We start from the raw sequence: 12,939 nt of genomic DNA, 5'->3' as shown, positions 1-12,939 counted from the left end.
GAATGAAAGGGGAGATGTGCACCCAATCTTACAGGAGCATTGGAAGGTGCCATATACTGAGTCAGACCATTGGTCCATTCAGCTCAGTACTGCCTACACAGACTGGCAGCAGCTCTCCAGGGTTTCAGGCAGGGGTCTCTCCCAGAGCTACCTGGAGATGCTGGGGATTGAATTTGGGACCTTCTGGATGCAAGGCAGATGCTCCACCACTGAGCTACGGCCCTTCCCCCATAAAATCCTGCCATCCAATGAAATATGGGCATATTTAAGGGGCTGTATTCAATATGGGAGAGGCCAAACCAGTGTAAACAGGAGCAAACGGTCTCACATGCATTGTGGGATATTTACTGAGACCTTTAATAGGCGCCGTAGGAGGAACTGTCGAGTGCACTGGCACCCATAGGCTTTGAGTTTTTTAAACAAGAGCAGGACGTAGAATTTTGTAATTGGTAACGGGGACCAGACGGTCCAAACATATAAAACCGATTCTGGCCCACTTGCACTGGCTGCCTTTATGTTTCCGAGCTCGATTCAAGGTGCTGGTATTGACCTATAAAGCCTTACATGGCTTGGGACCACAATACCTGATGGAACGCCTCTCCCGACACGAACCCACCTGTACACTACGTTCAAGATCAACGGCCCTCCTCCGGGTGCCTACTCCGAGGGAAGCTCGGAGAATGGCAACATGGGAGAGGGCCTTCTCAGTGATGGCCCCCAAATTATGGAATGATCTTTCTGACGAGGTGCACCTGGCGCCAACACTGTTGTCTTTTCGATGTCAGGTCAAGACTTTCCTCTTCTCCCAGGCATTTTAGCATGTGTTCTATATTGTTTTAAAATTTTAAATTGTGTTTTAAATTGTTTTTAAAAGATGTATTTTAAATTGTATTTGTTTTTAGTTATTGTAAACCGCCCAGAGAGCTTCGGCTATGGGGCGGTATACAAGTTTAATAAATAAATAGATAAATAAATAAATAAATAAACAAACAAAGGCACGGGGCCTGTGTGCTCTAGGGGCCATCACAAACACAGCAAAGCAGGCACTCACCTCTGCGAATTGCAGCAAGCAGATCGCTCCTGGCATCACTCATTGGGATCAGAGGGCACTGAGGCTTCCGCGGTTCAACTGTAACACCCGGGGGAGATGCCGAGTGAGCCGGGGAGGTGGTGATCATTGGGGGGCCGGGAGGAGGGGGGGGAGGGGCAACAGGAGGCCCCATGGGGCCGGACTGAGGGGGAGAAGCAGAGTAAGGACAAGGTGGGGCAGGAGGAGGGGAAGGTGCATAAGATGAGTGAGTGGCGGTGGCGGCCGCGGCCGCATTCGGCACCATGGTGGGAGGGGCAGAGATAGGGCTGTCAAAGGCAGTTTGAGCAGAGGGTATGACTGGGGGAGGGGGAGGAGGAGCAGGAGGCACGAAATACTCAGCCATCGGCACCTGCTGGGGGCTGAAACGAGAAAGGAAAGGGACAATCTGAAACACATAATGATCCTAACAAACCTGCCACTGATTTAAAGCCAGCAGCTCAAGTCACAGAATCAGGCTATTGAGTCATTTCACTCCTCAGCTGCTACATGGCTTTGCTGCTCTGGTGAAGCCTGTAGGCAATTCCTGTCCAATTAAGGGAGCAAGACCAGAGAGGATCCCATACATGTGGGAATTTCCACAGTACTCAGACATGGCAGACAGAGATATAGGACAGAACCGGATCATAGTCCCTGAAAGTCCAGTTGCCAATGACCTAGAGATCCTGCTTGCAGAACTCAGGACCCGCCAAGATGAGCATACACATTCTCCTAGGCCAGCAGCTGAGCCAGCGGGTTTCCTGACCGTTTAAGAGTAGGGCTCGCCAACCTTTTGGGACCTGTTGGTACCTTTGGAATTTTGAGAAACTGCTCTGGACACCGTGGGAGCAAGAGCAGAAAAAGAAACAACATGAGGTGGGCTTTGCAGGGGACAAACCGTCAACCACCACCATCAATGGGGAGAAAGAGACGCACATCAGCCACCACCACACTTGCTCACAGAGGTAAGTTCTTTGCACCTCTTCTGTGATCAGAACAAATGGGAAGATGGCTGTCAAATCCTGGCATCCTATGAAATGCGGTCCTCTTTAAGGTGGGGGTTAAGTCAGTGAAAACAGGAACTGAACAGGAAGAGCTAACAGTCTCTTGTGTATTGCGGATTTTCCAGGGAATAGTTACTGAGAGCGTTAACAGGCACATAGGAGGTACTGGCGAGCACTTTGGTGCCCACGGGCACTATACTGGTGACCTTGAACCTAGAGGCTCGATGGGCTGCACTTGGCTTGGTGGCTCACAAGTTGTAAAGGCTCGTCTTAGGCCAACCAACTGACCAGAGAGGTGGCCATACAAGGCAGTTTCCCCATCCATTAAGCATTTAGCACTGTAGGACTTCTAAAGGTACCACTAAAACATGACCCTTCCCCAAAGAATGTAATGATTCGGTTGCATAAACCAGCTTGATTTCAGATTGGTTATCATGAGCTGCAATGTCTTCTAACAGGAGCAACTTGGGCATAAGCACTCTAACAGTCTCTGTTACTCAGCGACTCAGCCCCCACCCCTGCCCCCACATGAATCCATTTGTTTGGAGTGCCTTCTTTTTGCAGCATCAGACTCAGCATACTCCATTACCTTGATGTCAATACGGAGAGGTGTTTTTAAAAAGCAGTGACACCAGAAGAGCCCTACTGGATCTAATCCACCATCCTGTTCTCACAGTGGCCAATCAGATGCCTATGAGTAGCCGGCAAGCGGGACCTGAGTGCAAGAGCAACTCTCCCCAATTCTGATTCCCAGCAACTGGGGTTCAGAGGCATGCTGTTCTGATACTGGAGGCAGTACACAGCCATCATGGCTAGTAGCCCCCGACAGCCTTATCCTCCATGAATTTGTCTCATCTAATGTTTTAAAAACCCTCCATGTTTGTGGCCATCACTGCATCTTGGGGAAGCAAATTGTGCCGTGTGAAGAAGTACTTCCATTTTGTCTGCTCTGCCTCTCTCCCCGTTCGGCATCATTGGAGGACCCCCAGTTCTAGTATTAAATATTTTTACATCAGACAGAATATTGGTTGTACTGCCTTCAAGCCGGTCCCGACTTACGGCGACCCTATGAACAGGGTTTTCATGGCAAGCGGTATTCAGAGGGGGTTTCCCATTGCCTCCCTCTGAGGCTGAGAGGCAGTGACTGGCCCAAGGTCACCCAGTGTTCAGACAGAATAGGGAATTTAAATTAACATTATATGCACACAATTTATTACTACTGATTAGCAGACGTGAAACATCTATACCAGAATTAATAAAAATAATCAATGGTTTTGGTGGGACTTTGGGGTATACAATGAATTGGTCAAAATCTGAATTAATGCCAATGGGCAATTGCAGATGGCCTACTTTGTATACTAACTGGTGATTTTGTTGGTGACCATTCTTAGGTATGTTGTTTCCGAGATATATTTTTCAAATGATTAAACTGAATTTAAATAAGTTGATGAAGGAGCTCTCTAGTAATTTGGATAGCTGGGCATTACTTAAATTTTGGCCTCGCTCCTTGCCTTCCTCGGGGGGGGGGCGGTCGACCGCACCATTATGCCCCGCTCTGTTTTGCTCTTCCTGCTGCTGCTCCTCAGCCTGGCCCAGCACCGCCATGCCAGTCTTGCGGGCTGACCACTGCCACTGTGCCCCTCGACAGCTCCACCGACCCCTGCCTCAGCCAGCCCTGCAGGAATAATGGCACCTGCTCGTCGGTGCTGGCAAAGCTCTGCACCGTGCCTCACTGCCTGCTGCTGCTTTTCCTCTCGCTTCCGCCTGCCTAGAGCTGGGCCTGCTCCCCGGGGGTCACCGGGACCAACTGCCAGTTTGTTTCAGATCCATCTGCCAGTAACCCTTGTCGCCATGGCAACTGCAGCAGTAATGCTGACGGCTATCTCTGTGTTTGCAATGAAGGCTACGAAGGTACAAACTGTGAACAGTCATTTTACAGTCCTCCAATCTCTGGATGGACAGAGACAGAGGCACCTAGCCAAACAGGCCAGTATTGGCCACTGTGGAACCTGACATCGTCTCGCCACGATCACAAGCAACGGTGACATCGCCTACATAAGAGCCAAAGGAAGGTCGGCAAGTTGTGGATCTGAAATGGAATGAAGTAGAGATAATCCCCGGTGTTGCTTGTGGAATTGCTAGCTCTAATAATCCTGGTGGGGGACGCCTTATCTCTTTTGAAGTTCCACAGAAGACATCAATAAATATAAGACAAGATGCCACAGCTCCTCTTATCTTGTCGTGAAAGGTCACAACAGAAAGATTTAAGCAATGCCCACTTACAGATGCTACAAGTATTAGTCCTCTCCAAGCAATGGGTGGACTTGTCCTGACAGAGGAAATACTTACGTTAGGAAACAACTATTTCATCGATCATGGAAGAGACGGTGGCGGCTGCCCCACTGCAGCAACAGCCACAGGATGCAGAACTGGAGGAGCTGCTCAAGACACAGCACAAAATGATGCTTGCACACTCTGACGGGCTTGGAGAGACCCTGTGTGGAGCCATGACGAGGATACGCGCCCGGGAGAGGCTGAGGTTGGACTTCTGCCGCCGCCACCACCACCTCCTCCTCCTCCTCTTGCTGCTGCTGCTGCTGGCCGCCCAACTAGCCAGTGCAGATGGAGATGCCGGAGGAAGATTCGGAGGGGGCCCCCTCAGAGGCAGGTCCTCCTGGCCATGGGACCAGTCACTGGAGCTATGCAGACAAGGCAGAGTGGGCCTCTGATTTTCCCTATTGTGGGGGTCACATGCAGTCCCCCATCAGCATCAACACAATGGCCACCTCTTTGGCCCCCAGCTAAAGCCCGCCCTGCTCTCTGATCACAACCTGCCTACCGGTGAGATGCTCCGTCTTCAGAACAATGGACACACAGGCCCGCCGAGGCTTGAGTCCTGGAGCCTTGCAGCTGGTGGGGGCTTCCACTGCCCCCCCCCCAGGAGGAAGGAGAGGCAAGAGAAATGGCAGCAAGCCATTTCAGTTTTCTGACACTTGCACAGAGCAGGGAAGGCAGCTTACAGGCTTCCCTTGGTGAATTCTGACTTTTATACTGTGTTTATGTATATGGATATTGTTTATGTATTTTGCTTTGTAAATTAATTTGATATTTTTTATTGTACCTTGTGTATTCTATTGTAAACCGCTTTGAGATCTTTTAGATAGTAAGTGGTTTATAAATGGAAATAATAATAATAATAATAATAATTTAAAAATTAGTATTTGGGGTAAGGTTAATACATTTCAGATTGATATTCTGCCACAGACAATATATACACCGTGATATTTTATTACATATTCCCCAAATGTTTTTTTAAAAGATGAATGGGATGCTCATTTGGGGTAATTTTCCGCCTCATTTTTCACTTACCAGAATGCAGCTGCCAATATCGGAAGGCAGTTTTAATTTTCCAGATACTAGCTTATATCATAAGAAATATTTGTTAGCATGTACGTATGACTCGCAAGTTTCACCTTCTACGAATACCCCAGCTTGAATAATTTTAGAGATGGCTTATTTAATACCCTTCTTTGGATGACTATATGTAGTCCAAATGTAGTCATTTGGATGACTATATGTACCCTTCTTTGGATGACTACTATATGTAGACTTGGATGTCTACATATAATAAAAAGAAAGGACTGATACCACCTTCAACTAGAGAGACATGGCAGATAGTGGCTCATCAGTTACAATTTGACCCATATGGCCCTGCTAAATTCACTTTATGGGGCAATCCAGATTTGAAGATAGACAGTCTTTTTTTGTGGAAGAAATTGGTTGAATGTGGGATATATACATTAGATCAGCGGATAGGCTCAGATGGAGAATTTTTGTCATTTCCTATTTTACAGCTTAAATGTAAGTTACCGATGACTGTGGAATGACGCTATCTTCAGTTACAACAGTTGTTAATATTTGTTTATGACCCATCTGTTCTGAGTGCTTTGGCATCTCGTAAATTGTTGGAGGTAATTACTGGATCAGTTGTTTATAAATGTTTAATGGATCTTTGTAAAGTAGAAGTTCAGGAAATCAGAGAGATGTGGAATAGGGAATTAGAATGCATTATACTGCCTAAACAATGGAAAAAAATGATAAGGAATGTTTCCTTGGATTTGAAATTGAGATTGATTCAGCAAAAATTAATATTTTGAAGTTTTGGACTCCACAACATTTGTATAGGAAGGCACTGTCCAATACAGATAGAGGTTGGAGGTGTGATGCTGAGAATGCCTCATTGACGCATATGATGTGGGCTTGTCCAATGATATATTCTTTCTGGTCTGAAGTTGTTATCCCTATTAATTTTGTACTGGTGAAATCCTTGATATTTGCGGATGTTCATGCACTTTTACATTTTATTCCTGTAGTATGGGGGTTAACAGCAGGACAACAAGGTGCATTTTGCAAGCCCTTATGGTCACTAAGAGATTTATACTTTGAGCATGGAAGGATAAATACCCACCATTTATTATGCAATGGACTGAAGACGTTACTCCTCTGGCTACACCAGAATGTATTTCATATAGATGTCAATTTCAAGCGAATGCCTATTTGGACAATGGGAGGACTTACATTAACTTATTGCTTAACTCAAGATGCAGGTACTGTATCCATAATGTAAACTGATGGTGATTTATTGTTCTTGTTAGCAGTACTCATATATCATTTCTTTTGTTTTTATTTTTGCCTTTAATATTTTTATATATTTTATTTCTTTTTTTAACTTTGTTTTCTTTTTCTTTCATTGTTAAATTTTCAAATAAAAATAATTAAAAATAAAATTTCTTACATCTGTTTATTGTCTTGTAAGGGTTTTCTTTAACTTTCATGCAGCTCAATGCACTTAATCATTGAGCCCATATGTCTGTCCCTGACATTTATTTTTTTGTTCTCTAGACTAAGAAGATAATTGTCAGAACAGTCTCAGGCATCTTGGTCTTGATGCCCATACGCCAACATACCATACAATGCCATCATACCATGCAATGATAGCTGCTTATCCCAGTATACATTGTTCTTTAGTTTCTGTCCATGTGCTGACGAGATCAGAGGACATGCCAAACAAAGGAATGCCTCATACAAAAACCGCTTCCTAAATGTACAGTACTCACTTCTCTGTGTGCAAAACTCATGTTCAGTTTGCACATGTGATTAACACTAATTGTGTCTCTTTGGACACCTTTCTACATGGTGGAACACCGTAATTAGCGGTGGCTTCCTGCTGCATGTGTGTGCAATGAAAGACACATGTGCTCATCATACTTGATGACTTACAAGAAATTCCTACACAGAAGAAAATGTCATAGGTCCTCTTGTAGGAAATGTTACCTGGTATAGCACAGTGGGGAGGAGAGCCTGGCTGGAGTCCAGAATCTGTGAGTTCAATTCCCCGCTCTTGTCTCCTGGATGTAAAGGGCCAGCTAAAGATCACCCCAACAGTGAGTGGCTCAGGGGTTACGTGCCCTGCCACCTGTGCAGCCGTGAGCAAGCTGCATAGTCCCAAAGAGTCCAGTTGCCCCCCAGCTGGCAGTTGCGGACAAGGAAGGGGCTGGCTTGTGCAGCTGTGGCAAGCTGAGCAGGCCTAGCCTCAGGAGGCAATGGTAACCCCCCTCTGAATACCGCTTACCATGAAATCCCTATTCATAGGATAGCCATAAGTCGGGATCGACTTGAAGGCAGTCCATTTCCATTTCAAAGTGCAAGGTAGTCTTTAATTGCTCTCTTGCAGACTGCTGTCCATAGTCCTGAAGAAGGAAAACCTCGGTTGCTTCCACACTAACCATTTAACCTGCAATTGCTATTTCACATTCGACAAAGAATCCAGACTTCCACCCACTCTTAAAACACAGTTACAGCACTGGCTTCTTCAGTGTGGACTGGCAAGCACTACTGAAGGTTTTAAAAAAATATCTAGTGTGCCTTTAATTAGAAGCTTCCTCCTTATAGTATCTAATTCTGTAACTGCATATACATGCAGCATTACAGAGGATTGCCCTTCCATTAGCAATTTTCTGTTCTTTGTTGGGGATTTAATCACTGGTTTCCATACACTGTTTTGCTATTTATTCCAAAATAGCACTCTTCCACAATAAAAGAAAAGAAAAACTATTAAGAGGAAACCAATAATTGAGCCATCCCTAGAGAACAGAACTTTACTTTTTAAGGGGTAATTAATGGGGCAATTCATCAGTAATGCCATGACTACACTGAAACAATTGGAGGCAGAAGCCACAAGGAAGAGGCTTCCGGTTAATGCTGCAGAAGATTTTGCAAAACAGGACATCTTTCTGAGTAAATATTATTTTAAAAAATCTTGGCCATGAGGTCAGGCATTGCTGGATGATATAGCACTAGATTATGTGTTGTGTGGTACCCCTGTTTTAATTCCACTTCCAGATGATTAAAGAAAAACAAGGCCTCAGCAGCACTATATCGGCCCTTACACAGAAGCCCACATTGTGAAACCTGAAGCACAATTATAAAGGAGTGTAAAGAGGTTAGTCTAAATCTCTTCCCATGGCAACTGTCCGTACATGATGAACAATTCATCAACAGAGATTGCCTATATGGTTAGGGCCAGTGCCAGAGGGCAGCCCAGAGGGGCCCCTAAAGGGCCCCTCCTTAGGGTGGGAGGGTAGAGCTCCCATTCTGCGACCCATGGCAGAGTAGGGTCCTGACCCTGTCATGGATTGCAGAAAGGGAGATCCCAGTGCAAACAGTGTGGGCTTCAATAAGCCTGCGCATGACTCACCTACCTCTCCTATCCCTGTGAATGCCGTGTGCACTCTGTGCACATGCCTGCCATCAACTAAGATGGCAGCGGGGTATAGCCCGGCCGCCATCTTGGTTGATGGCAGGAATGAGCGCTGATGCCCCGTTGCCACCTTGGTTGATGGCAGGCACATGCGCTGCATGCACACATCATTCATGTGACATGATGCAAGATGAGGTAGGTGGGACGTGTGGGTAGGCACTGCAGGCCCAGGGCAGGCTGGTGCCCAAGGGCCATGTCATACCTGGCATCAGCCCTGTATATGGTAAAACTTCCCGCCTCCTCATGATTGCAAACTCTACAGTTCTGCATCCTTGCTGTGAGACAGAAAGGAGAGGCTTTTCATCATGTGAGCTCACAGAAGAGGAATGCCTCGCTGTGTGAAGAACACTGCCACAGGAAGCAGAGATAGAGGGCAACCTCCACACATAAGATTTATGCACACATCAGTCCTTAGTCATTGACCCTACAGTGACTTTTGCATTGCTCAGTTTTTTTCTTCTTGGTTCCAAAGAAGAAAAAAGTAAATTGGCATATACTCTTGTGCAAATGACCAAAGTCAGAGCAAATTCTGCCCACAGGCCCCCATGCAACACAAGGGGGTTCAGGAACTACATGGGAATGGTAGGATGGTCAGCCTCCATGCAACCTTATCATAGCTAGCTGGTTTTACAGAATGCAAACCTGGAAGTATCTGTCTGATCATGGAAGAAACACATGTGGTCTTCCAATAAAAGTAGTAAAAGGGGAATATTTATCTTTTCCTCATATTTCCCAGGATAGATGAATACTGCTTACGTATGAGTAGTTTTTATTTGTAAGCCACCCTGAGTTCCAGTTTTGGAAAAAGGGCGGGGTAAAAATAAAGATTCATTCATTCATGCTCTGTTCCTTCTAATTAGCTGATTTCTGGATGACATTTTCCAGTGCGGAAACCAAAGAACGGGCGCTTGCTCTTGGTCATACCAGAAATCAATGGCAAAGAAAGGGGATGGAATCAGGCTTCCTTGGCTGCCCAGTGACCTGATTACATCTCACTTCTTAACACCTTTCCTACACAAGGAGAGAGAACTCTGCTTTTCAACAACCGGGTAGCTTTAGAAATCCCCAACCTCTTTCATTCTGAATGGGAAAAGACACACCTGACAGGGGAAGGAAAGCAGGCAGGAATCCATACCCATAATCCTTGATTATCTGAGGTCTCGGTCCATTTAGCATAGTCTCTGGTGGCTGTGGCACATGGGGCTGTTGGACCCGGTTGAGACTGTTCTGCCGGCTCCCTGCCGCTGAGGGCCTGTAGAGATGTTCCTGGCCCTGGTTAGCCACCAGGATAACCTCTTTGTTGTCTGTTGACAGGTGTGACGCTGGACCTAATATCTGCTGGGCAGGATGGTTAGGACTGGCTGGGTATGAGTGATCAGCTGCATCTGACGCATAAGATCTGTCACACACAAAAACACCAAAAGGTTGTACTCCTGGATGGGATGGAAGGAACCAAATTGAAGGGAGGAATAAGATGGCATTTTTCAGCTGCTGGGATCAAGGCACCAGAAAAACACACACTCATGCAGCAAGGGTGGTACAAGCATGGGTTGGGAAGGCTGCACTGCCACTCAAGAGATCAGCCTGCTATATGGGTTGAAGTCCTCCTAGCTTACGTCCCAAGCGGCACACCTAACCTCTCCTCTCAGCATGATGTGAATGCAGCAAAGCACATGCAGCGATGGAGCAGCCCCTGAGCAACAAACAATGCATTTTTTAAAAAAGGCCTCACTTCCCTGAACCTGCATCTAGCCAGATGAGGACCCTTGCTGTCGTGAGCCATAAAACCACCCAGAAACAAACAAGCAAAAAAGGCCAACCAAAAGGGAAGTCCAAAAAACCAGCAAAGGAAAGAAAAAAGATCAAGCAAAGCGTGTAATACATAAAACCTGCCTATTATCTGGGGACAGTGATCCTTCCGATGAGGCCATGTGATATGGAGATGGTGAGAACCTGTTATCGGGGCGGAACTCTTTGTCATAGGCCATCATGTTCCACTCCAGCCGCCGGTTGCGCGCTTTCCTCACTTTCTTCACTTCCCGGGTGGAGTCCTCAACCAGACGCTGCTCCTGCGAGGGGAGAGAGAGACAGAGAAGCAGGGATGGGCGAATACGTCCGTTTTGGTTTCTCAATTTTCAGCTCTTGTTTTTGAAAGATGTCTTTAAAAATGTTTTTTAAAGATTGTGTTTAAGGTGTTTTGTTTTAATATGCTTTTAAAGTCTTTTGTTTTTAAGATGTTTTAAAGTACTTAAAGTGGGAGGAAGGGCGGGATATAAATTTAATCAATCAAATAATCAATAATAAGTTCACTTCTACAGATTTCCATTATCAGTTTGCTTTAAAAAAAAAAAAAAGTCCTCATGCAAATTAATCAGAATTTTACGGTTAATTTCTCCCAACAGACACATTTTTGCAAAGCAGATGCCCCCTTATATAATGCATTCTTGTATGTTATTTTCCCTAATATATGCATTTATACGCCTACTCTCCCCCTCGTATATGCGTTTTTGTACGGATTACTTCGGTGGAGAACTGATCGCAAAATCCGGGCATGTGCAAAGTTCAAAGGATGGCTGTGTTTTGGCTCACGTATTGCTTCAGAAAGTGTGAATTAAGTAAGCTCACCTTCAAACGCTAACTGAATCTCTACATGCCAACCAACTCTCTGCTGGTGGTGTGATTGCAAGGTTTGGCTGGCTCATTCCACACATGGAACAGAATCCCCAAGGCGATAAAACAGAGTGTACAGCTTCCGGCTGCGGGGAGAGTGGAGGGTGTTTCGAGGGGGGGAAACGCATTCCAGAATGCTCTCCCATATAAAAATAACTCTGTGCAAGTAACAAAAATCAACAGCAACAAAAGCTAGCACATCAAGGAGAATGCTTCCAGTCCACCTATTTGCAAGGAATTATGTTTTGCTTCTGGGCTGGTTTGTTTTTTGTACACTGGGGAGGATTCTAAAATGAGATCCCACGCCTGTATTCTAAGGCTATATAGTTATTCTATAGCCTCGTGACTAATGTGATGAGATGGGGGAGAATCATTTCCAGCCTGAGGGCTGCATTCCCTCATTGGCAACCTTCTGGGGGCCAGTAGTGGGTGGGACAAGAGGCAAAAGTGGGTGGAGCAATGAGTGGGACTTTTGTCTTTGTATTGTAGCCGCACGGAAGTCAAGAGGTATTCACACACACCTCTCTCCATCCAGGTTATTAGCACAGTTCAAGGGCACAGCCCAGCCTGGCAGAAGCACTCAAGGGGGACATGGACCCTGATTGGTGAGATGAAGTGCTAAGCACCACCCCTTCCCACCAGTTGCTCCTGTTACACTGTTTGCAATTAACCAGGCAGCTTATTTTAACATTTAATCTCTTGGGGAGGAGAGGGGCTGAATGGGGGGGGAGGGGCTGAATTGTCTCCTCTATTAACAATCTCCAGACAGGTGGACTGTCTGCTTACACACCCGGTATGGAGGCTACCAAAATTCCATCTTCCATACGTTCCCCCTTCACCTCCACTTCCCTACCAAATTTTACCTTTTGCCTCCGTTTCTCTTTCCTTTTGTCCTCTGTTGCCTGCAGCATCTTCTCTTTCCAAAGGTTGAAGAAATACGAAGGGTCAGTGTAGAACTTCAAACCATCTTTCTTGTCATCTCTGGAATGGGTAAGTTGGTTTCACAGAGGGAGGGAGGGAGGGAGGGGGAGAGAAAGAGAGAGAGAGAGAGAGAGAGAGAGAGAGAGAGATGCTGTTATGACTGAGAGACTAAGGAACTTGCAGCTCCCAAGTTGTTGGATTCCAGCATGGCCAATGGTCAGTCAGGCATGATGGAATTGCAGTCCCGCAACATCTGGAGAGCCACAGGATCCCTACTCACAGCCTAGAATTTTATGAATATAAAATGGGTAGACAAACAGTATGGTGCAACAGCAGCCACAGCAGCCTTCACCAATCTGAGGCCTACCAGATGTTTTGGACTACAACCCCCATCAGCCCCACACCAGGAAGGCTGGGTTAGAGTGTCAGACTCTGACTGCAAAGACCCAGGCTTCAAT

General features: G+C 46.0%; 1 protein-coding gene across 2 annotated transcripts in view; it reads right to left on the bottom strand.

Annotated features, from left to right (window-relative positions):
- The window catches only part of LOC133371233 (actin-binding protein WASF3-like), a 63,043-nt gene that overhangs the window by 4,339 nt on the left and 45,765 nt on the right, over window positions 1–12,939 (bottom strand). Inside the window, exons 5-8 of one of the 2 annotated variants that reach the window (XM_061598430.1) lie at window positions 12,424–12,541; window positions 10,784–10,959; window positions 10,026–10,289; window positions 1,052–1,449 (exon numbers count right to left, since the gene is read on the bottom strand). In XM_061598430.1, coding sequence (XP_061454414.1) covers window positions 1,052–1,449; window positions 10,026–10,289; window positions 10,784–10,959; window positions 12,424–12,541 — 956 coding nt within the window. The remainder of the gene's footprint in view (window positions 1–1,051; window positions 1,450–10,025; window positions 10,290–10,783; window positions 10,960–12,423; window positions 12,542–12,939) is intronic. The other variant, XM_061598431.1, reaches the window with a different exon arrangement.

This window comes from Rhineura floridana, chromosome 16 (genome assembly GCF_030035675.1).
Source record: "Rhineura floridana isolate rRhiFlo1 chromosome 16, rRhiFlo1.hap2, whole genome shotgun sequence".
Lineage (NCBI taxonomy): Eukaryota > Metazoa > Chordata > Lepidosauria > Squamata > Rhineuridae > Rhineura > Rhineura floridana.
This window is presented reverse-complemented; position numbering and strand designations above follow the sequence as displayed.